Raw genomic sequence first — 25,087 nt, forward strand, 5'->3', positions numbered from 1 at the left:
TGTTTTGGTTTTTTTTTAAACCATTTTTGCAAGGTCTTCTGGAAAATTCGAAGTAGTTTCCCAGTGAATAGAATACTTTATAGCGTCCTACTTCTGTTTGTTGATGGAAGTTGTTAAAGGGTCCGTGTTGCGTGCTATGCATAATGGCAGATTTTACGAAAAGGAAGTGGAGGCTGTTGCAGAATAATGCCATTCTGAAATTTAAACAGAATTATATCAAATTCAGAGAAGTGAATGAAAAATGTTTTTTGTTGAATCATATTTAGTTTCTTGCTTGTTTTTACTTAACTACCTTTTTGTTTTCTTTGATTTTTCTCTGTCCAGTAGGAGACTCGGTGAATACAGGAATAGTAGATTTCTTGATACCCACTAATCAATAAAAGACCATTTCTGTCCTTTCCACAGCAGCCAGTGAAATAAGATGCTTATAGCACGTTGGATTGCTGCTTTTAGTAGTTGGTGGTAATTATGAACAGTTTAAATAACATTTTAGTGGTAAATACATCCAAGCTACTTACAAGTCTTCCTTGACAGGTAATTAATCACAGTTTTGTAGGCAGAATAGTCTTGGAACAGTTTGCTCTGCTGAGATTGTGGTAGTTCCTACTATATCTCTAACTTGGTTTAATGAAGACCGACTACTTCCCACTGACAAGAGCAGCTTTCCCAACTGACTTGAACAAGCCTTAATATAAATAGATTATTAGTTGGTGCCACAATGGTGAATCCTGGTCTTTGCTCTGATCAGTGTCTTTGTTTCTCTTTCAGCTTCTGCAGAGCCTGTGGAGACATCCCGCTGGACAGAAGAAGAAATGGAGGTTGCTAAGAAAGGTAAACTTTTTACAGTAATTTACTGAATTACTGAATACCAGTGCTGTGATTATTTTGCAATACTATGCTGAATGAATAATTTGAGATTTGCTGGTTTGGTGGGGTTTTTTAAAAAAAAAAAGAGAAGCAAACAGACAAAATCAGTTTTTTGAGACTCACATTGACTTTTTTCATACGGGCTACTTAGAACTGTTTGATGTTGTACTTGGTCCACGCAAGTCTGTGAAACAGGTGTGAAGGTATGTATGTCATATGTAAATTTTCAAATCAATGTGTTTGTAAGTGTCAAAAATTCCTTTTGTATAAGACGTTTTCATAGAAAAGCTAATGTAGTTTATAACTTGTCTAGTCATTTGGCAGATACTGTTACCTGTAGATTTCATGCATAAAATCAGTATTTTAGCAGAGGTGTTACATATTAGCAACAGCAGAGTTAAGTTTGAAGGCTCCATAAGCAGACATTCAGTTTGATACAGCTTTTTTCACCCCAGAAGTAGTTATCAAATACATTGTCATAGTGAGAGTTCTTTTAGGAACAGCAATACTTCTGTATCTTACCTTCCCATAAGTGTTGTTCCATTTGTTTGGGTTTGGATAGCTGAATTATTTATAATAGTAAATATTGGTTCTTATTTGTTTTAACAGGCCTAGTGGAACATGGACGAAACTGGGCAGCAATTGCCAAAATGGTTGGGACGAAAAGTGAAGCTCAGTGTAAGAACTTCTACTTCAACTATAAAAGGAGACACAATCTGGACAGCCTCCTCCAACAGCACAAACAGAAGGTAAGTGCAGTAGGCATTAAGTATTGCACGGGGGAAAACTTGGCATCTTTCTGAAGTCGTTCATCGTGCTTCACTAAGGCTGTTTTGCAATCACCATTTGTTTCCTTTTCTACTTGTTTTTGTGTTGTGACATAAATCTCCAGATCTCCTAGAAAAGGTGGCTGATGCTCACTGACCTGTGATACTAGTCACTTCTTGCTTTAAAATGCAATAGAAAATTTTCTCTCAGATAGAATACCTCAAGAATTCTTTACTGCTCTGAAAACCACGTTCCTTATAAGTAGACCAGCAACTATAGAAGTTCAGGTTATCGCTGTAGAACAGTTATCTTGAAACAGAATAAGCACTAACTTTACAAAATGGAGCAAGAGAATTGGTAGAAGATCAGGAACTGAAAGTTTGGGACATCTGGAGTAGAATCCTGAGTGTTGGAATCCTCTAAACTGCAGTGTTGTCCTAGTCTTCTCTCGCTGAAGTGAAGGGCGTCAGTGTATGTGTTTGCTGCAGTAGCTCCATTGTCCCCTAAACATATCTCGAGACAGTGTTTTGTTCCCAAACTTTATTTTTGACAAGGAGCAGCAAAAGCTGGCTTGAAGTTGAAAGAGTGTGCCCTTGTGAATGAATCTGTGCTAAACAGAGTTTCTCTGTCTTTCATTTCAACCTCAGATTGATAAATGACAATGCATGTAAAAGGAAATAATACTTGCAAATTTTCGGTACAATGTAAATGCCATGTCTTTGTCAGTCTTCACGAAGGCCCCGTGAGGAGCGAGATGTGTCACAGTGTGAGAGTGTAGCTTCGACTGTGTCAGCTCAGGAGGATGAAGATATTGAAGCATCTAATGAAGAAGAGAATCCAGAAGACAGTGAAGGTAACTTTTCTGGGAGGGAAACTTGTGTGTGCAGAGAAAGGGACCTATGTTTTGTACCAATTATATACTCAGAAAGCCGTGTTCCATTTCATAATATAGTGCTCAAATACTATGTTTCAGTTGTATTTTAGCAATTGAACTCACTGGAGGGGAAAAAGCATGGAGCAGCCTTAAGATGTTATTGTTTAGTATTTTGAGAGGCTTTGACTGTGCTCTCATCTAGAGGGTAAACAGACAGCACCTGATCAGGAAATTTGTGCGTGTTGAAAGAAGTTGAATCAAAGATACACGACCTTTGCTAGCTGATAATCTCAGTAAAGCTTCAGACAGGCAAATTTGAGTGGTGGGGTTTTGTGGGTTTCTTTGTTTTTTTAAAAAAATCTGTTGATTGCAACTGCTAGTAATTATAGGCACTCAACATCAGTCAGTTTTGGCCAGCCTTTTGTGGAGATACAAGCCATAGAATTTCTAAATTTACAGATGAGTTTTACAGATGAGTAGGCTGAAATCGATGGGTCCTTATTGCATCCATTTGTTTAACTAACATTGTTAAAATATTGATGTGGGTGTAAGGAACTAAGTTTCTTGTCAGAAGATAAGACTTGAATATAACATCTATGTTCTAGGTGTTGCCATAGTTTTTCATAAATGTTTATATCTAAAAGCTATTTATAATATAATGAAGTTCATGAAGTAGGCTAAAAAGAGGAGGGAGATTCTTTACTACAAGAATTGATACCCTTTTATAATTGGTGTCTGATTGTCGATGCTATTTACACCTTTCACAGACCAAAGAAGACATTTTCAAGAAAACAATGGTGATTCACAAAGGAAGTAAACTAGAACTGTTAACTTACAGCAAGAATTACAAGTCAGCATGTCTATAAAATGTGACTGATTTTCGTGTAAAGTCAATGTTTTGCCACTTCTGCTGGTGATGCCTCTAAAACATGTTAATTTAAGTCATTAAAACAGCACCTTAGGTACTGTGAATGTTGACTCTGATCTCGTAATAAAGCTGCATCATAAATGGTAGTACCAAGTCTCTGACATATGCACAAGATTTGGCCTGGCTGGCTCTCTGTAGGATGAGAGCTCGCTAAGTAGTCTTATTTCTGTAATTCCAGTCTCCCTCCTTAACCTGTATCTGCTGATTTTTGGTTACCCTCCCTTTGTGAGTCGATTCTTCAGGGCAATTGTCTTGTATTTTGGGACAGCAGACATATGTTTGATTATTCTAAAGAAGCAGTTCATCGAAGCCTAGTTAGATTTCATTAAAGTTGAACTTTTATGCCAAAACATTTTTTCCCCAGGTGCTGAAAATAGTTCTGATACAGAAAGTGCTCCATCTCCAACTCCAGCAGAACCTGCGAAACCAAGTGAAGAAACTCCATCTGAGAGTGCTGCTTCGAAAGTAACCACTGAGGCAGCAGCAGAACAAGAACCTACCATTAAACCTGCAACCAGCACATCTCCCACATTAACAGCCCCAAGTGTATCAACAGCTGAAAGTCAGAACCCTGAGCCACAGGTTAAAGAAGAAATAAATAATGAGGCAGAAGAGCCTATGGAGGTTGACAGTAGAAGCCACACAGTTGAAGCTAAGCCTGTGATTACTCTTCCAGTGCATACCAAAGTAGAACCTGTAGAGACCGAAATGAGGCTACCAGAGAATATTCAAGTGAAAATAGAGAGTGATACCAAAGAGAGAGAGATGGAGAAACCCAAGGAAAAGTCAGAACCAGAGGAAATGGACTATAGTCTGCCACAACAAGTTAATACAGCAAGACAAGAGTCCCATTCAGATAATGATTCGAGTGCCACCTGTAGTGCTGATGAGGAAGTTGATGGAGAACCTGACAGACAAGGGTGAGTTTAATTGTTTAGTGTTCAAATATTGCCATCTTTAAGAAGTTGTTTAAAAAGTGGTTTTACTTAACAGTGATCCAAAAACTGTCAGAGGTGACATTTTTGTTACGAGTTTCTACTAAGGAAAGACTTTCTTTAGAATCTTTGCTGGAAGTGCAACAGAGGGAAACGTTGATTTAAAATTTTGATGAAAAGCCAAGAGAAGGGTCTTCCATGGCAGGGTAAGGCAAAATTCCATGGTGGTATACTGACTGAGTAGGTAGCAAACTAGCACAACTACCTGGAAAGCTAGAGAATGAGTGAAATCAAACCATTTGGGATCTGTTCAAAGAACAGGAATTGTGTTGATGGTGTTTCTGCACTCTTGCCTCTTCAGTCATCATCTTTCCATTTCACAAATATATTAGACCTCCATGTGAAAGTAGTCTGTTGTGTACTACTGTTTGTTTATTTCCTGTGGGCTAAATATATCTTGTATTTCCTATCTATTTTTTTCAAAGCATTCTTTATGAAGAGGGTTGCATTCTTGCAGTACTGTACATACAGAAGCAGCATACATAAATTTCTGGTATTGAAGACTTTGAACGCTTCTTTTGGTATTTCTGTGTGTTATAAAAATACAGCAGTATCTGTAGATGTGCTGTGGGACAAAACACAACATGATTCTGATTTTTCAGCTATTTGTCCAATGTGTTAAATGTGTTGGTTGTTTAGAATTGAGAGGCGTACTTCTGCCTACAAATTTTTTTAAGATCTTTTATCTTGGTTGTTTTTTTTTTTCCCCCTCCTCCTTCTGTCTCTTTATCCAGTATCTTCAGCAGAGAGTCAAAGCCGTCGCTGTTAAATCCCACTGGGTCAATACTGGTATCATCCACAATAAAGCAAGGGCAGATGGACCTGCAACAACTTCACCACCGAGCTGCTGTCATACCACCTATGGTATGGGGTGTTTTAAGTGATGTTTGGAGGAGTATCTGTTGTCCTTAAAACCAGTCACAACACTGAAGCGGCAAAAAATTGTGAAACAAATGAGGAAATATATCATTTGCTTTGTTACCATACTTTTGAGGGGGAAAGTGAGTTAAGTACAAACACACAAGTAATAGCTTCAACACAGGCATGGGCCATTGGAAGCCGTCATACATAGACTACAGCGGCTGCAGTGGAGGCATTAAGCAAGATTATTACTTTAGTAAGTACCTGTATTAATTTACTTGGTGTTAATACCTTCCTCTCCTTGTAGGTTTCTTGCAGTCCCTGTACTGTTCCTGTTGGAACACCAGTGAGCGGTTATGCGCTGTATCAACGGCACATTAAAGCCATGCATGAGTCGGCGCTGCTGGAGGAGCAACGCCAGAGGCAGGAGCAGCTGGATATGGAGTATCGGAGTGCTGTAAGCCCTTGTGGCACTTCCAAGAGCCCTAATGTCGAGTGGGAAGGTAGGCATTTTCACATCTGTCATAGAAATAACCCTGCATTTTATGTCCGCCTGTTACACTGCTGCCTCATTTAAGAATGAAAATTTAGTGTGCCGATAATTAACCGTTGCTTTCTGATGACACTTGATTAAAGGAACCTGTCTACTGTACAGATCCTGCTGGAATAACTACATTGTAGCCCCCTTATCTAAGGCAGAAAAACTGGCTCCATTTGGGTGAAATCCAAAAATGAGTTGTTCCTACAGAGAGGGATTCAGAAAGATTAGGTGTGCAGGCGAGAGGACGCAGATATTTACAGGTTCTCGGGGACCCCCTTTGAGAAGCTTAAGATGAAGATGTGAGAGAATTGCTCAAGAAGTATGAGCACAATTAAGAGGAATGTTTTACTGCACTGGGGTACGTACGTGGGCATTGCAACTTCACACTGGCACGATATGGGAAGCTGAAAAGTCCTTGATGTCCTAGCGAGTGCGCTATCAACGTTCTTCTCATAACAAATCCTATACTGTATCCACAACACAGCGCTATTCTAGCTACTGAAAAGAAAACTAACTGTCTCAGCTGAAACCAGAACACTCTCTGTGTATCTTGGCTATATTTTCATTCTTTGAACTGAAGTTATTTTAATTCTGTTTTGCAAATTTCCAACAGCTTAGCGGAAGATTGATTTTTCTTTTGTGCAAGAAAAGCATATCCAATGGGAGGCTCAGTTCTGTACTAAGGTTGTTACTTTTACCTCTAAATGCTCAACTAGTAAACCTAGTAAAGGGACAGGTACAGAAACTGTACGTTGTAACAGGGAAATAAACTGGGTGAGATTAATGTGCTGAATGTTACGATGATAGAGATATCATCACGGATGCATAATTCTGCATTCTTAGATTTTATGTCCTCATGCATTGTTTCTGTTCTCTGCAGTATTAGCAACGTAAACTATCAGGTTTTTTGAAAGTCAAATATTATGTATTTAACATGCATAACAATTTCACAACAATGTTGTGAAAAAGCTTCATCTTAGTTACTTTTACCTAAATAAAGTGAAAGAAACATAACAATTTTTTTGGCTGTTAAAATAGTGAGAAGGGAGCTTGTAGATTTGTGGAGGGGAGGGTAAGGTTGTGATTTTTGGAAGTTGCTTTTGTAGGTAGAAAGTCTGGGGTTGCTTAAAAGTACCATTTAACTAAAACACTGCCTCAATAACTCTTGGCATTGGCAGTGCAATGTTATGAGGCGTGGGAAATTTCTAGGGTGAAGTGTCTGCCAGCAAAAATCAAGGTGGTTATTGAGGCAGACAGAGAGGGAGGGATAACACGGTTAATGTAAATGGGTTTTACAAGCCTGCACGTCTTAATTTGAAAACTAGAAGAGGTTGAGATGTCATCAGATCATTACAACAGCTACTTCTTAAGATACACTGCACATCTGAAGCTTGTCCACTTGTTGCTGTGTGCAGCAGAGCCCACAGACTGTCTGAAAACCATGCATTGCGTACATCAGAACACTACCTGTGTTGTGGGGCATCTTGTCAAACTAAATTGTTGAATTGGCTTATGACAACCTACACAGTGCTTCACCATGAAAGAAGATAGTAAAGATCCTTGAGAAAGCTATTAGGAGATGACTAGTGCCATCTTTCTTTGACTACAGGGGTTAAAGGGGTTAATTTCACAGTTGCAGTAGACTTGTTCTAGCTTGTAATTTTGAATGCTTAAATTGTCCATTGCCAAGGAAAAGGAATTTGTGACATTCCGATACTGGATTTTTAATTTCCTAAATTCAGTAAAAAATATATTTTCCCTTTAAACACTGTTGATAGGCAATATCGGTATTTGAAATTTGATTTGTAACTTCTCTGGGCAAGTAAACAAGGAAGGGAAGCTTTTTGGCTGGTGGGATTCTGGCTGATGCACAGGATTTGGAAAGGAGTTGTCTTTAGATGAAATCTTTTTTAATAGTGGAGTTTTCACTTAAAGGACCTAAAGGAGCCAGATACTGTTTTTTCACATGCAGAAAGTATGAGGCAGTTTTTCAAAGTTTGGATATAAAAGTGATAGACATAAGAACATATTAAATCAAGTTGTACCTTAATACTACTTTTTAATTGAAGCATTTATACCTGATGAATACATCTGACATTGGAGTAGATCCTTTGTTAAAATTGTGCTGGAAACTGGACCATTTGACTCCGATTTCTAATCCAGGGTTCTTTTCTTTCTGGTAACTTTTAACCTTCACAGGAAAACCGGTGGCCTATATGCCTTACGCTGAGGTCAAGCGAGCAATAGAACAGGAGGCTCAAGTGCAAAACACAGCAGCAAGGTCAGCATCACCGTACAGGCTGTCTCCAAGGGAAGTCAACAAAGCCTCTCCCCAGCCTGACATGAATGCAGCTCGCTACAGTGTCCCACCAGGTAATTATTTTGTTATGGATCATAGTGATAGGTAGTCTTTGGAAGCTGGACCTCTGTGACTTGATGTAGTATCAAATTATTCTCCAAATGCTTTGTGATTTAACAAAAGAAGAAAATAGATTGGTTTCCGTGTATGCATGTCAGTAGGTGCTCAGTATTTTTCCAGCTCCAGTAAGGTTGTATGTTTTTATTCTTTATTGCTGCATCAGCTGTATAAGACATTATATTAAGCAAATAGGGTGATCTGAAAAGTGTTAGAACAGCATATGAACAAAGTCATCAAGAGTTTTTCAGCTTTATACAAGTACTGTCATATTTATTGGTGGCCTTTCTTATAAAGGGGGGAGTCGAGGAAAAGAGGAAGCTGTTGCTGTCCTTGGCATTAGTTTCTGATTGTAATTGCTTAATATTGTAGTTTGAATGTTTTATAAAACAGTGAAATAACTGTCAATTCTGAAACTTGGATTATTGCTTTTCTCTTCAGAGTATAATGTCATGCTAAGAAAAGACAAAATCAGGGAAACTTAGATGATACTTGACTCAATTACATTCCATTTAAAGAATAAGAACTTTCTTTAGAAACAGGAAAACAACAAAAAACTTGAATGTACCCTGAGCTGTTATTTTTAAAAGCTTAGTTTCCAGAGTCTGCAATTCTACAGTGCAGCTCTTGCTATTTCTTTTTGAACTTTGATGTAAGGTTAGATATTCTCTGTTCAGTTTCTATGTGTAACGTACACTTGGGCATAGTGAATTTCAGATTTGTAAGTACAGCTAGATAGCTTTTGGATATTGTGAGGCTATTCCCATCAGAAATTGTCAGATGAACTGTGCTATTTCTGTTCTTGTCTCTCTAACAACTGGTAGAGCTGAAACAGACTATAATGTTTAACATACAATTTTTCCCCCAAGTTCTCCAGCCAGCACCTCACCAAGTAATAACCAATATACCTGAAGGAGTCCGCCTTCCAACAACCAGACCCACTAGACCCCCACCACCGCTCATTCCATCTTCCAAAACCAGTGTGCCATCAGAAAAACCTTCCTTCATCATGGGAGGCTCAATCTCACAAGTAAGAGAATTGCTATTTGAAAATCTGTGCTTCCATCAGTTTTTTGCCCTTTCACCAGCCTTCAACATCTAGTACAGGGATTACAGGTGCCTTATAAAATAGAACATGTTGCAGTTATTTACATTTAGTAGCATGGTTGAGGATGCCCAGTTTAGGTGAACTGCACCTCCAGACTAACAGTGACACTACACTCCTGGTGTTGTGCACTTTGATATTTGCCGGTGGTGTACTGTAGCGTTTTAAGATAGGATCATAGTAGTATTAGTGTTCTCCTTTAAACATAGATGTGAATCTTCATTCCAGAAACAAGAATTAACATATAATATATTTGTTGTTTCAGGGAACACCTGGCACTTACTTAACATCCCATAGTCAAGCTTCCTACACCCAAGAAACCGCAAAGCCATCAGTGGGTTCTATATCTCTTGGGCTGCCAAGGCAGCAGGAGTCAGCCAAATCTGGTAAGAAAAGAAAAGCTGACATGTGTTTTATATAGACTCTTTAATGACTCATAATTAAAGAAAAAAACTCCAAACTTTTTCTTTTTCTTCTTCTGAATAGCCTCCCTGCCCTATATCAAACAAGAAGAATTCTCTCCCAGAAGTCAGAATTCCCAGCCTGAGGGACTCCTGGTCAGGGCACAACATGAAAGTGTGGTTCGAGGTAAAGAAAGTCATACAGATTAAGAAACTTTGTCAGAGCTTGAGGAAACTGAGAGAATTAACTTCTACAGCTCAAATTGCTGAAGTGTTACTTTTAAGTATTATGTGATTAATCTGCTCCCTATTTTCTGAGGCATGTGTATCTGAAACTAGCTCCTCCTGTCTGCATGTCTCATTTAAAAACATTTGTTTCAAGGCATGCCAGTTTCAAAATGAAGTTGTCCACTAGACCATACACAGAGCAATACATGAGAAATAGCCAAATACATCAAAAGAAAATAAACTAAATACCATGGATTAGTGGTTTCACGTGCTGTAAAAGACTTTTAGTCTGCAAAAGACTGTTAAAAGAGGAAATAGTTAACTGCCTGAAATGCCTGATGTTAAATGGAAATTTTCCCTATATTTTAGTGGAAACTAACAGTTCTTACTAGTATTTTTAATTATTTCATATAGAGTAGCTACTTCTTTTTAATTCTCTTAATTTATCAGGATGTCTTATTTCAAATCAGGTACCGCAACGATACAGGAGGGAAGTATAACACGAGGAACTCCAACCAATAAAGTTTCTGTTGAGACCATTCCTTCTTTGAGAGGCTCCATAACTCAGGTATTCTTCCCCTTGCTGAGAAGGCTGGAGCAAAACAGCATATTTAATCTATCACCATGAATGTATTTACATGTCTGAAAAAGTAAATTAATATCATAGGGTAGGAACTGCCTCGAAAAAAGAAATTTTAATATAATCAGGTGGTCAAATCCCACTGTTGCTGAAGCATTACTATGATTTCATCTTCATGTGTCTTTAAACTTTGTAAATAAAACCACCGCTTTGGTACACCTAACTGAAGGCTTATTAGCAACTTCCATGAAAATAGCATCACACCTGAGTTCAAATATTAAAATCAACTGTAACCAGTCTTGCGCAGATGCTATTTAAAGCCAAAAAGGTAAATTAAGCCCTTTTATCTCATCATTTTTTAAACACTACTGTTTTGGTTGATTCAGGCTCTCTAGTTACACAAATCAATAGGAACAATTCTCTTCTGGGAAGGGTAGGTTTTATTACTTTGGATAGAAGTAAAACCTAATGGCACCATAAACTACATGGTATATGCTATCTTCCCCCAAAATGGTGTTACAGGGTCAATGTCCTAGGTCATGAAATACTTCTGTAATATTGTACTCCCTATTCGTCTTCCTTTATTTTTTTTAACAAGGTAACAAATTGCCTACAAATATCTTATTAATATTTAGGTTAAATATCTAATAATAGAGGCAGAAGCTTAAGCCATAAGGCTCGATAAAGTAATTGGTTTTCTAGATCTAAAAAATGTTGTGGATTAGTTTTGGTGGTTTTTTTCCCCTTCACTGCTCCCTGTTCTCTTAAATAAATATGCATGTTCTGAATTAGATTTGATTGGTTTAAATGCAGGGTACACCAGCTTTGTCCCAGTCTGGCATAGCAGCTGATGCGTTACTGAAGGGAACTATCACCCGGCTAGCTACAGAAGACAGCAGCCCAGAAAAGTGCCGAGAGGAAGCTTCAGCCAAAGGCCATGTTATTTATGAAGGCAAAAGTGGGCATATTTTATCTTATGATAGTGAGTATTTGCATATTCTACTTCATCAAAGTCAAGGCTGCAGCAGGTTCTGCTTTTATAGTCCATAGCTGGAGTGTATCTGCTTCCAAATGGGCAGGTATCAACCTCAGTCGCTGGGATGCCATCTCGGAGAAGTGTTCACCTGCATCTGTTTTGGAGGGTATAAGAATTAAAGTAATCCAGAAATTGTGCCTGGGTTCTGAAGAGTCTCCTCTCTTCAGAGCTATGTGGTTAAAATATAGTTAAATTATTTAATTTCTGTGCCATTTATTCTCAATTTGTCATTGAGTATTTTTTATTTTGAAAGGTTAAACAACCATGTTTAAAACAGTCTGTATTAAAATCAAAAGAAATGTATCATTCAACTTGGAACTTCAATTGAAATACTGATAAATTAGTAACCGTTTGAACAAAGATATTTTTTAACAAACCATAGAAGATCTTTTTAAGGTCGAGATTTAATGTTACGATATTTTGTTGAAGTCGCGTTGTTAAAGTATTAATGACCTGTGGTCTCATTAAATGTAATGCTCATGTGCCTTCTTTTATTGTCCACATTTCCTAACCACGCTGTTGTAAATTTTGCCAGCTATTAAAAACGTTCATGAAGGAACAAGGAGTCCGAGAACTGCTCATGAAATTGGTTTAAAGAGAAGCTATGATACAATGGAAGGAAATATAAAGCAAGGAATGTCAATGCGGGAGTCTCCAGTGTCTGCACCGCTGGAAGGTAAGCACAGCTGCTTCCAAGGTGTTTTGTGTTTTATCCAAACATTTTGCAGTGATGTAAAAGTATTTAGAGTTATTTTATGGAGCAGACTAAAAGAGAAATGAGATTTAAATCTTACACTACTAACCAAATCCACGTAATAACCACTACCTTTAAAGCATGCTGGGAATATGGCTGGAGCAGATACTAGTTTTCCTGTTTGTTTTGCTGGTTGCTTTGCTGGTTTTACCACAACTACAGGTAGTTCAGCTAGCACTTAATCCTCTCAGTAGATCTGACACGTGTAACTGCCTCTTCACAGTCCCAGCGGGTTGTCCCAGACCTCAAACAGCACAGAGTCATACCAGCATGGGTTCCAGGGACACACCTATTCAGTTAAATTTCAGTTAACTGGTCTGGGCCATGGCATGGTAACTTGGTACCACGTTGGCGTGACCTTCTGCATTCCTGCAGTAAACCGCTTAGATTACCGAGTCGCACAGCTGCCGTATCCTGCTCCAGGGCATCCCTAGTATTATGTTGATTTAGTGAACTGTAAACAAACTAAGACTGCAAAGGTCAAGTCAGGCCATTATGTAACTTTTCTGATTGTTTTTTAAAAATACAAATGCAAGAAAGTGTTTCATACCTGAACTCTGGAGTCTGACTCCTTAAGTGCATTTTTGTCCTGTCTTTTGGTAGCCCGTAAAGGCTATTTTGTGTACGTTTTCATCAGATGGGGAAATACGAATAAGAGGTTTATAGACTATATAGAAATTCAATGTTGCCTTTAAGTTGCTGATGCACTTGCCTCATCTTCGGGCTCTTTTAGCATATGAGAAGCTGTTCTGATGCTTTTATGCTCTTATCTCGTCACTGATGCGTTTTCTGTCCTCAAACTGGAAAATTATGAGTTGTTTGGGGGATTGATTTAGATTCCTACTGTAGGAACAGTAAATTCAACTCTTACCAGATAATTCAGTATGAAGTTTGGTTAATTTGGAGGATGCTGAGGTATATTATGGGCTGTTTTTTTCTTTTTATTCCACTTTCCATCATGAACATCTTTCTTTACTAGGTAAGGAAACTGAAGCGGAGTGGAAGAGAAACAGTGACTGCTTTCTGGGACAAGAGTGAAGCTTAATTATAAAAAATACCTTGTGTTTTCTAAATATGTTAAAACTTGCAACAATATAATAATATGAATACTTGAACTGAAAAGATTATTTTTTTTTTTAGGGCAGAATAGTGTTTATAACATGTTGATGCAATGCCCAGCCTATTGAGGCCAGGCCCTCTGGGCACTACTGTGATACAGATAATATCTGTAATGTATATAAGAAGGAGGAGGTATTTTGTTGATTTGGGAAGTTTTTTGAACACTCGTTTAATTCTCTAAATTATGTTCATTTTCATTTTAGGTTTAATATGCCGTGCACTGCCTAGGGGTAGCCCACATGCTGAACTAAAAGAGAGAACAGTGTTGTCTGGCTCTATAATGCAAGGTAAAGTATTGCAAATTTAGAAGGCAAGCATTAATTACATCCACAAAAATCTGAATTTCTGAACCTTAGAACTGTTATTAACAATGCTAGCTGTGTTAAAGGTGGAGCTTATTTTATTAAACATATTTTCAGAGCACAAATCAGCACTTTTCTGATATGCTGTATACAGAGCTAGTATGTAAACATAGCTTTTTTTTTTCTTTTTGGAAAATAGACATTTTTTAATATGAATACTTGTTAATTAGTACTTTTTTTTTAAGAGTACTAACAACTCCCTAGACCTCTGAAGATGTATGCTACTGCCTTTATCTCAGCATCTGAAATAATTTAGGATGCTTTCAGTAAAACATTGAATATTTGTTCAGTATTGTTTTTGTGGTGATTTTTTAGTCTTCAGAATCTATTATCATAGACTATAGCAAACTGAAGTTCAGGTATTATGACATGTAGTTAGTTACTCTGTTTATGAAAAAAGAGGTTTGGTAATTATTAGTACCAGTAATGTGACTCTTTTTTTCTATAAAAGGCACACCGAGAGCAACAGCTGAAAGTTTTGAAGAAGGCTTGAAATACCCTAAACAGATTAAGAGAGAGTCACCTCCCATAAGGACATTCGAAGGAGCCATTACTAAGGGGAAACCATATGATGGAGTCACTACTATAAAAGAAATGGGTCGTTCCATCCATGAAATCCCAAGACAGGACCTGTTAAGCCAGGAGAGTCGCAAGACTCCTGAAATGGTGCAGACGACCAGGCCGATCATAGAAGGTTCCATATCTCAGGTAAATACAACAAGCACTGCTAGACTCAGAGTTGCTTACAGACTCAGTAGTGAATCTTTTCAGGATATTTGAATAATAATAAATGGGGGGAGGGTTGTTTTGTTTTAAGAAAGCTACCAACTTACAAAGCTTAAAAATATGTTCTGCGTATTAGAAAAGTCCTGATACTTCACCTGTAGGGAACACACTTGCAAGCAAGTGTGAGAGAACTGACAAGTAACAGTCACTAAGATCCAGTTGTTTTCTGTGCTAATGTGATAACCTTACCTGATCTTCTTCTCCTTTTCAGGGCACACCCATAAAATATGAAAGCAACTCTGGCCAGTCTGCCATCAAACACAATGTAAAATCTTTAATCACTGGACCAAGCAAGCTACCCCGTGGAATGCCTCAGCTGGAAATGGTGCCAGAAAACGTGAAGGTGGTGGAGCGAGGAAAATATGAAGATGTGAAGACCGGGGATGCAGTACGTTCCCGTCACACGTCAGTAGTCAGCTCTGGTCCCTCTGTTCTCAGGTCAACTCTTCATGAAACTCCCAAATCACAGCTGAGCCCTGGAATTTATGATGATACCAATGCTCGGAGGACACCTGTGAACTATCAGAGTCCAATGTCCAGGAGTTCACCTATGATGAATAGAGTTAGTGAGGGTATGTTATTCCCGTCCAGTAAGACAAGAAGTCTTGATAATTTAATTTTAAACTTACTTTTAAACAGGTTTCTGTAATCCATTCTACTTTTTTTTCTTCTAATAGCTTCTATCAATTTGGAGGGTGGCTAGAAGGAATTTTAGAAGGCTGTATGCTGTTAATTGAAACAAGAAAATAAAAATCTATTGTATTGTAACATGGACATGGGAAGGCAATTCAGTCTCAATTTCCATTTGATTATGGATCACATTCAAAGTGTTAGTTACAAGGGTAATGTTTTGAGGGCAGAAGCTATTCCTGAATTATAGAAGTATCTAGATGAGAAAGATAATATGGTGAAGTGCAAGCAATCATAGTTTTAGATTTTCACCACAGATAGTTTGTGATATAAAATATTCTCTGTGATTTATTGTATCAGATTGCAGAGTCCTCTAGAATGTTCCTTGGGAGCCAGTGTATACATATAGCTGAATTTTTGATTGAAATATATGTGTTTTATTAATTTGGATTTTTTGTTGTCTTTAGCTGGAATATCTTCTGGGAAGCCAGCAAATCATGAAAGGAAAAACACACTTACTCCAACACAAAGGGAGAGTGTGCCAGCAAAATCCCCAGTCCCAGGGGTTGATCCTGTAGTGACTCACAGTCCTTTTGACCCTCATCACAGAGGAGCAACTCCTGAAGTCTATAGGAGTCACCTCCCTCCTCATTTAGATCCTGCTATGCCATTTCACAGGGCTCTGGATCCTGGTAAATATGTTTGTGTTGTGGTTTTTAGTTTTAGAAATGCTGTATGCTTTGATGCACAAAAAAGGTACCTTTAAAAAGCAATTATCAATGGCCAAGTACAATTTGTAAGAGGTTACATATATACACGGTTGTGGTTTGATTTCAGTTCAGTGGGGGGTTTACTATCTAACCAAGAAACTTCTTAAAATGTTATGTAATACTGTAGCTTTCATCTAGAAGGTGCCGTGTTGCTTCTGTTCTGTTAAAAAGTTCAGGATTTGTATTTTTAATCACGTCTCTTCTCTTCTGCATATCTCCAATCTGGATTATTTAGCTTTTTCTGTCTGCATACAGTGCATGAATTCATAAAAACATCAGTATTAAAACGCTATTTTGATTCGTTTGACACTGGCTAGAGAGAACTGACAGCACTTCTCATTGAAATTATATAAACATCTGAAACTTTCATTTGATATCACCTGTGCTGCTTCCTAAATCTTCTTTTTTTGCCTTCCTTCACCCTTAGCTGCTGCTGCTTACCTGTTCCAAAGGCAGCTCTCACCCACCCCAGGCTACCCAAGTCAGTATCAGCTTTACGCGATGGAGAATACACGGCAGACAATCCTAAATGACTACATTACCTCACAGCAGATGCAAGTCAATTTACGTCCCGATGTAACACGAGGATTATCTCCTAGGGAGCAAACTTTAGCTCTCCCGTATGCAGGAGCAAGAGGTATGCCTGTGTGTTTTTCTGATGTTCTTTAAAGTGTTTTGGATACGTGGTGTGGTTTGGTTGATTGGTTTGTTTGTTTTGTTGTTGCTTATAAATTTATATGCTTGCATGTATGCATGTGTACAAGTGCATATGTATACATGTGTTATTTGCAAATGAGTTGTCACACATCTAACTGGCTTTTGTGGATGTGAAGGAAACTATGTGATCAATATTGTTAAAGGAAAGGCTGTAAGACTTATTTGTCTTCAAGTTTCATGCAAGTTTAAATTGATATTCAGAAGCATATTTAACTCATCTTCAAACTTCAGAAGAGAGAATTATATCAAAATGAGAGCTTTTTGAAAATGAAAATAAAAGCAACAGCTACAAGGATAAGGTTTGTAGGAAACCCGGTGATTGTTTAAAGATGTTATGTTAGAGAGTTAGTAAATGTGTGTGACCTGTTGCAGGGTGGGGAAAAGCCTAAATCAATCTGGACATTTAACACAAGCAGGAAGGAGCTACTAAATGCTAAGACATCTCTCAAAAGTGTAACTCATCAAACAAAGAAAACAGAAACCTTGACAAGTTAAACGTGAGACCATAAAGACAAAAAAAATTGAGGAACACTTTATAAAGCCAAATGAACTATAACGTCCTCAGACACACCAAATGCAAGAATCTTGGAAAAGACACTGTACAAACTGATAAATCATCAAAACTCAGAAGTATGCTTTAGAAGATAATGCCATTACAAAAAAGCAAAGCAACTTCTTAGCAAGTCTGTTCACTGTGGAGAGATTTTAGATAACTGTGATGGAGATTTTTCTTTGTGGGATGTGAGTTTGAAGAACTGTTTCACATTGAAACGTTGAGTGAAGTCTTAGAAGAAAATAATAAAAGAATAGTTGTGAGTCCTTGGGGTTACCTGGCGTTCTCCCAGGAGTTACAAACAGGAAATAGTTGAGGTACCAGCTTGGATACTGGATGTTATAATTTATCACTTAAATTGGTTTTGGCTGTTATTGGTAGAATGGAAGATAGCAAATGTGAGGGAATTATGCTCATAGGACTAATTATCTTGAGAATAAGTTATAAGGTCTTGCAGTGTTTTAATTGGTGGGAAAAGATAAGTGTTTGGTTTTTGCAGTAGGAGAAGTTATATTGGAGTTCCAATGGGACCTGTGCATTCCAACATTTCATTTCATTTTATGAATATAAAAGTGTGGATAAGGAGTGAATGATGTCAGGTAATACCATTTTGCTTATAGATGATATCGTTGAGAAGATGATGAAGTGTTATTTTTCTGAAGGGCAATTAAAGGGAGCGCTAGAAATGGAAATTCTGACTTAATATGTTCTTAAATGTGCCAGATCTGAGAATATAACCAGCTGGAGTATAGTTCAGCACTTGCCTTATTCTATTTTATTTTTTTTTTTCCCCACTAAGCATTCACTACTGACTCTTATCTATTAACAGAGTATATAATCTGTGGACCGTTAGTCTGTCCATGAATGGCCATTCTTGTGTGTGTCATCTCCTAACAGGAATTATTGACCTGAACAATATGGCTCCCACTATCTTAGTGCCTCATCCTGGAGGAACAAGCACACCACCCATGGAGAGAATCACATATATCCCTGGTACCCAGCTTACGTTCCCTCCCAGGCCTTACAATCCTGCTTCTCTGTCACCAGGTGAGAGCTCTTACGATGTGATGATGTCTCCAATCATCTGGCACACTGAGATGATTGACCATCTTTATTTAGCTTTCCTTGATGGCAGGGTTTGATGTTTTCTCGGGCGATGTATTTTGCATGCACTTCCTACTTGGGTGGTGAAGGTTTTCTTAATGATGCCCTTTTAGTTCCATTAGCAGCTGAAGGAGCACTGACAAATTCAGGATTTGCCTCATTCTGTCAGGTCTTTATTACGACTTCACTGACTCATATTACCTGTGTTGAAGGGTGGAATTTGGGTCTATTAGCTGTCTAGTTTCTAGCTCTATAGAAACCACTTTACTAAAAAGCTGTTAGTTGAGCTTTCCACTGCCACTTTATGTTAAGCTTTTGGGTTTTTAGGTAAGTGGATAGACTTGAGTGGAATTAAAGTGTATTTGGGAAATTTTGCTGTAAGTGAATGGCAGAGTATATTGGCAAGTGCTTACATCAAATCATGCTTAACTTCAGTATCTCTTTGCTACTTCATTTTATCCTGTGGACCTTCCAGGGCACCCCACACACCTGGCAGCTTCTGCAGCTGCAAATGCTGAAAGGGAACGGGAAAGGGAGAGGGAGAAAGAACGGGAAAGGGAGAGGGAACGTGAGCGAGAGCGGGAGAGAGAACGGGAACGAGAGAGGGAGAGAATCGCTTCAGTCCCTGCTGAGCTTTATCTTCGACCAGGTGAGTGCACACTGCTGCACTGGGATCTGTTGTCTTGTAGGCTGTAACTGCTCGTTTTCTGTGTCCACTGTTGGCAACGCACAGCTTATTAACAACATGTTACACGGTATTGTTTGGTTTAAGTTTGTGCTTAAGGCAAGTTCCTATTACCTAGCAGTTCTGATCATACTTGCAACTTCAGCAAGTTCTAGGCTTCTTGATCTTTCTGTCACAGCAATGTAGTGCCTCGGGAATGGTGTGAATCCCCGTCAGTCATTGCTAGCACAACTTGCGTGTCATTCAGAGCATTGTAAACAGAATGCTGCCATTTAAACCTTCAATACATATAGTTGTACCTAGAGTGGTGAAGACAATTGGGAAAGGATGAGGAGGAGACAGCATTGATACATAGTTCTGCATTGTTGTAAGAATGATCTCTATATGTATGTATATATTTTTGTTCCCCTCCACTCAATGTTCTGCAGGTACAGAGCAGCCTGGCAGGCCTGGCAGTCATGGATATGTTCGGTCCCCGTCCCCTTCAGTTAGAAGCCAGGAAAACATCCTGCAGCAAAGGCCTAGTATTTTTCAAGGAACCAATGGGACAAGTGTGATCACACCTTTGGATCCTGCTGCTCAGCTACGTATCATGTATGTTTCTTAAGTTACTGTTGCAGAGATACCCGTTGTATTATTTGAGCTTATTAAAAGATGCATTTAGCCGAGGAAAATATTAAAAGATGAGAATAACCACTATCTAATTGCTCTTGAATTTATTGGAAATGATCCAATGCATGCTCACCCAGTCCAGTTTGGATAGAAAGCAGCGTCACAATAGCTTTGCTTCGTTGTGCACATGGTATGGCTCTAGTTTCTTTTTTTTTTTTTTTCCAAGTGATGTAATTCAGAATATTCTATGTTTGCCAACAGGCAGCTCACCCCCGGAGCTCCCTCTATTACTCAAGGGTTGCCAGCTTCCCGTTACAATACTGCTGCTGATGCCCTTGCAGCACTAGTAGATGCTGCCGCCTCTGCTCCTCAGATGGAAGTTGCCAAAGCAAAAGAGAACAAGCACGAAGGAACCAGAATAGAAGAGAATATGGGACGCCGGTCAGCTGTGGTTACTGAACAGCAGCAGATGGAACAGAAGACACTGGAGGTAGAAAAGAGGCCTGTCCAGTGCCCCTATACGTCTGCAAATTTCTCTGGTGGCAAGTCCCAGGGACAGTCTTCATCAGTAGTCTATTCAGAGGCTGGTAAAGAGAAAGGACCTCCTCCTAAATCCAGGTACGAGGAAGAGCTGAGAACTCGAGGAAAGACCACAATTACTGCTGCTAACTTCATAGATGTGATCATCACTCGGCAGATTGCTTCAGACAAGGATGCACGAGATAGGGGCTCTCAAAGTTCAGATTCTTCCAGTAGTTGTACGTATCTTAGTAACTATCTACTTCTTTGCTGTCTGTCTTAGCCTTTTAGGGAGAAAATAACCTGTGAAATGATTCTGATATTTAACGATAAAATATTCAGCTCTGCGCAGTAGAGACACCTAATAAGCAAATACAGTTTTTGCATATAGTGACTCAAGATTCTTGAAAAATCAGAGTTGTTTGCTTCATTCGGATTGTATGCTACAACATGAAATGCAGGATAATAAAACTAACATTATCAGAAGTCAGGAAACGTAAAATTACTTTGTTTATGTTGGAATACTGCTTTATGGAAATAATTGTTTCATCATAGTTATCATGAGAAAAAGATAGTATTTTGACTTTCATTTCACTGGTGTTAATGGAAGCACTAGTGTTGCTATGTATAGGCAACAAAAATCTTCTGTGATACTTACATCTTATTCCACAACCTTTGCTTGATATTCAGTATCGTCCCACCGGTATGAAGCTTCTGGAGATGCCATTGAGGTGATCAGCCCTGCAAATTCACCTGTACCTACTCAAGAAAAGCTACAGCCCTATCAACAAGAGACACCCAAACCAAGCCAGGCAGAGAGTAAGTTTATCTGCATATGCAAATATTCTTACAGGTATCTTGTTTATGTTTACCAGCTCCATGAACTCATAATAAAGATAAAATATCTCGGGAGTCTTTAAGTGACTGCTTACCACGTTCTTAACTTTCAGAAACTTCTGCTGAAAGTATGTTGTTGCAGTGATCTATGGAAAAACTAGAGCAAATGTGTTGGAATGGACACTTGGCATTAAACAAGAGCTTCTTTACATTACAATGTAGCTGATTTAATAAAAAATTTATTTTCAATATATTCTTTAAAACAACTGCATATTAGTGTCAACACCAATGATTTTTTACCTACTAGTAAAGATCAAGCTATTCCAGTACAGCTTGCAGGTGATAAATGAGCTGAAATTCCCTGGCATTGTGGAATGAAGCTTTATTTATCTATTCTAAATTATAAGGCCTATAATGGAGGGGGGAAAAGGTGGTTATCACACAGGATTCCTAAAATCTAATGCAGAAACACCTCGTCTTTCAGATTTGTAAGCACAGAACTTTCAAACCTTGAAGCTTCAGTAATACTATCTTAACAGACTGACCTTTTCTTCTTCAACTAGATGACCCAAACAGGCAATATGAGGGGTCGATTCACCGCTACAGGACACAACAGGAACCCCCTTCACCCCAACAACCTCCACCTCCCGCTTCCCAAGCAGAAGGGATGGCACATGTGCCCAGGACCCATCGACTTATTACCCTTGCTGATCACATCTGTGTAGGTTTATTTGCATGCATCTTTTCAAATGTAAAAAGTTTCTATTTTGATGTTGAAAACACATGTTTCGGAACATAATACCAATTCTGTAATTATTAGTTTTACTTGCAGGTATTATACAATAACGTGTCTGAACTTAATAATCATCTCATTTGTTGCAATTGGTCTCATATTCATCTAGTTCATGAATACGTGTGCTCTGGCCAATGTCTGACCAAGATCTCTCTTCTATCTTTTTGGCCACAACCAGCAAATTATTACACAGGACTTTGCTAGAAACCAAGCAGCTTCTCAGGCTTCTTTGCAGCCTCCCACCACTACATTCCAGAATTCCACCCCTGCTCCAACACCTGTTTCTACCCGGGCAAAGACATCAAATCGCTACAGCCCTGAGTCGCAGTCGCAGTCTGTCCACCATCAGCGGCCAGGTGCTAGAGTGTCACCTGAAAATCTGTCTGACAAGTCCAGGGGAAGGTAATGCATGTGTTCAGTTTAACTGCAAATTTAATTAATGCCCAAATAGGATATTCATTCAAAATGGCACCAGTAATCTTGCCGTAGATGAGAAGTAGAGGTATCTTTTGGTCTTTTTGTAGGCAACATCTGTCTTATATGATTTTTGACAATTGCTTGGGCTCCATAACACAGCTGATATTTGACTTCTTATGTTTAATTTCCAGTCTGTAGAGGAGTGAATGTGTTTAATTACTTAGAACTCATCAGAGTCATTATGGACAATTCAAAGTCATCTTTTTGAGATCACTAAGCATACTAAAGCGTGTAACATAGAAAACTGGACATAAGTAGTTATGTAACAACTGGAATGCCATTACATGTCTTAACCACTGCTTGACATGCATTAAGAGTACTTATCTGTCTCTGAATTATGGATGTAGACCTGGAAAATCTCCAGAGAGGAGTCATGTCTCTTCAGAGCCCTATGAGCCAATCTCGCCACCTCAGATCCCGGTTGTACATGAGAAACAGGAAAATGTTCTTTTGCTTTCCCAAAGAGCTGAGCCTACTGAACAGAGGTATGTGTAAAACTGAATTTTAAAAACATTATTCTGGATCTTTTTGCTGCAACCAGTACCTTTAATTAAAGAGCGGTTTAAGCAATCTGCCTCTGGTACAACAGGCAAGTTGTTAATCACTGTGGATCCCTTTGCACCAGCATTCAGAACTTGCTACTTGGGAGATGCTTTGGGAAGCCTGAGTGAAACATCACCTGTACGTGTTCTGTCAGAAGTTTCTTGGTGCAAGCAGTGCGTTCTGCTCATAAATGATAGAAAACACTGTAACAAAACTCCTTGTAGGTGCCAGTTCTATAAAACTGAAATGATTTTTGGGAAAGGTCCGTTTTCTACAACTTTTATTAAATAATTCAGGCTTCTCCTGCCTGATTGGCTTCCTGGATACTGTCCTGGTGAAGTGTGGAGGAACCCAGGCTTCCAACACTCATGATTCTAGAGCAGCTTATCACATGAAATATCACTAAGCTAAGGAGCTTATTTTCCAGGTGTGAAGGTGGGGTGTCAGGAGGTCCATGCATCGGGCATCCCTGTTTCCCAGGTCTAATTGTCAGTCTGCCAGATCTGCAACATAAAAACTCCATGGGATCCCTGCCAGACTGTATTAGTGCTGGTGTCTTCAAACTTCTGGCAGATGCACGTTGGAATGGATGCTTCTGTCGTGCTCTGCCGCCTGCTAAAGAAGGAGTAGCAGCCAATGTGCTCACCATTTAAGGCTCCTGCTGGTGAAATGGATTCTTTTTTTCTTGTTTTTTTTTCCCCCTCCACTCTGCCACTACTGGCAGGGTTGTTGCAGTCCATGATGGATGTTAGCTATGTGCTAAGTGATTTTCAGGAACATGGCAGGGAAGATTCCACTTTTTAGAATTTTAAGGAAACCTAAAGTCTTTGTCTTTTTTACTTTATTTTTAGGTGATTTTTTTAATATAAGTATGAGGTGGGGTTTTGTTCGTTGTTTGTTTGTTTTTTTTAAATTAAAGCTGATTTCCCAGATTGCTGCTGCTTGAACAAACTCAAGTATTCTAAGCACCACAGCGAACACACAGTTGGTCATTTTTATCCAGTTTTGAAAAAAGTGCAAGTTGTTCATGACCCTGGTATTAGCTTAGATTTTTCACCTGAATTTCTTCATGCTTTAGTTTATTTTTTTAATTAAAATTCTGTAATTGGCATACTGCTGCTTTTAACATGTTTATAAACAGCCTGAAGTTTGCATATTTTAAGATCTGAAGATAAAACACACCCCTTGTCAGTTTGACATTTACTTCAGCAATTTTTTTACGCTGATGTAACAGAAATTATGTGCAGAAAGTGTGTCAGCTACTGTGAATGTAAAATTGGTAAGGGGCATGAAATACACAACATGGATCTCAGTCTGAGTTTGTGCCGTAGAGCAAGGATGGCTAACTGGCAGCTCTTGAGCCAGGTTCCAGTCCATAAGGTTATTTTACCTGGTTTCTAAGAATGCTTGAAAGAGCTTGTTTGCTTGGACCATGTGTGACAGGATAGCTAAGCAGACTTAAAAAAAAAAAACACCCACATCCTTCTTAGTGGCATACTGGGGACAAGAGCGAGAAGATTGTAAATAGGAGGAGCAGCTAGGATGGGTATTTGGGCTTCTAGCTTAAACATTTTGTCACCTGCTGATTTGCAGCGCAAGCTTCAGCCGGCGTGCAGGTTGCAAGGCCGAAGTGGGCACCACTGGGATAATTTGTAAGAGTATCATCTCTGTACCTCTCTCCAGCACAGACAATGACACGGTCACTTTTTCTGTGAGCTGTAGAATCTTAGACGCTGTTATCTGGATAAAGCAGATGTTCTTGGAGAGTCATTAGACATGTCTAGTTCCCAAAAAACAGGCTGAGGAAAGAGTCTTAAAGCTCATATGAATGTTGGTGGTTTCTGCCTGACTGCTTTTGGAAAGATTTAAATGTACATCTTGAAAAATGTTCTCTCTCTTTGACACATGTTGGTCTTGGCAGGACTGACTCTCGTTCTCCAGGTAGTATAAGCTACCTGCCTTCGTTTTTCACCAAACTCGAGAACACTTCACCAATGGTAAAATCTAAGAAACAGGAGATATTTCGAAAGCTGAACTCATCTGGTGGAGGTGACTCTGACATGGGTATGCAGGACTTGTCTTTTCACTGAATTTTTCCAACTTAAGCTTTATGTGATTGCCATCCACAGATGTCCTAACCTAAATATGTTTCAAATAACATAGGAATAAATATAAATGTATGAATATATAACTTATGACCAAAGAACTGGAAGATTGTTAGGTTTT

The 25,087-nt window shown here is 38.7% G+C and overlaps 1 protein-coding gene across 4 annotated transcripts in view; it reads left to right on the forward strand.

The window, feature by feature from the left end:
- The window catches only part of NCOR1 (nuclear receptor corepressor 1), a 70,794-nt gene that overhangs the window by 41,586 nt on the left and 4,121 nt on the right, over positions 1–25,087 (forward strand). For all 4 annotated transcript variants that reach the window (XM_086624647.1, XM_086624648.1, XM_086624649.1 and 1 more), the window contains 27 exons: positions 769–831; positions 1,477–1,616; positions 2,362–2,488; positions 3,802–4,357; positions 5,167–5,296; positions 5,601–5,796; positions 8,034–8,207; positions 9,120–9,280; positions 9,621–9,741; positions 9,842–9,943; positions 10,455–10,552; positions 11,378–11,546; positions 12,136–12,276; positions 13,677–13,760; positions 14,287–14,543; positions 14,833–15,193; positions 15,719–15,943; positions 16,449–16,658; positions 18,189–18,338; positions 18,871–19,044; positions 19,509–19,674; positions 19,954–20,450; positions 20,902–21,030; positions 21,612–21,769; positions 22,020–22,243; positions 22,666–22,803; positions 24,783–24,925. In XM_086624647.1, the coding sequence (XP_086480773.1) occupies positions 769–831; positions 1,477–1,616; positions 2,362–2,488; positions 3,802–4,357; positions 5,167–5,296; positions 5,601–5,796; positions 8,034–8,207; positions 9,120–9,280; positions 9,621–9,741; positions 9,842–9,943; positions 10,455–10,552; positions 11,378–11,546; positions 12,136–12,276; positions 13,677–13,760; positions 14,287–14,543; positions 14,833–15,193; positions 15,719–15,943; positions 16,449–16,658; positions 18,189–18,338; positions 18,871–19,044; positions 19,509–19,674; positions 19,954–20,450; positions 20,902–21,030; positions 21,612–21,769; positions 22,020–22,243; positions 22,666–22,803; positions 24,783–24,925 (5,094 nt within the window). The remainder of the gene's footprint in view (positions 1–768; positions 832–1,476; positions 1,617–2,361; positions 2,489–3,801; positions 4,358–5,166; positions 5,297–5,600; positions 5,797–8,033; positions 8,208–9,119; positions 9,281–9,620; positions 9,742–9,841; positions 9,944–10,454; positions 10,553–11,377; positions 11,547–12,135; positions 12,277–13,676; positions 13,761–14,286; positions 14,544–14,832; positions 15,194–15,718; positions 15,944–16,448; positions 16,659–18,188; positions 18,339–18,870; positions 19,045–19,508; positions 19,675–19,953; positions 20,451–20,901; positions 21,031–21,611; positions 21,770–22,019; positions 22,244–22,665; positions 22,804–24,782; positions 24,926–25,087) is intronic.

The sequence above is a fragment of the Tauraco erythrolophus genome, chromosome 21 (genome assembly GCF_009769465.1).
Source record: "Tauraco erythrolophus isolate bTauEry1 chromosome 21, bTauEry1.pri, whole genome shotgun sequence".
Lineage (NCBI taxonomy): Eukaryota > Metazoa > Chordata > Aves > Musophagiformes > Musophagidae > Tauraco > Tauraco erythrolophus.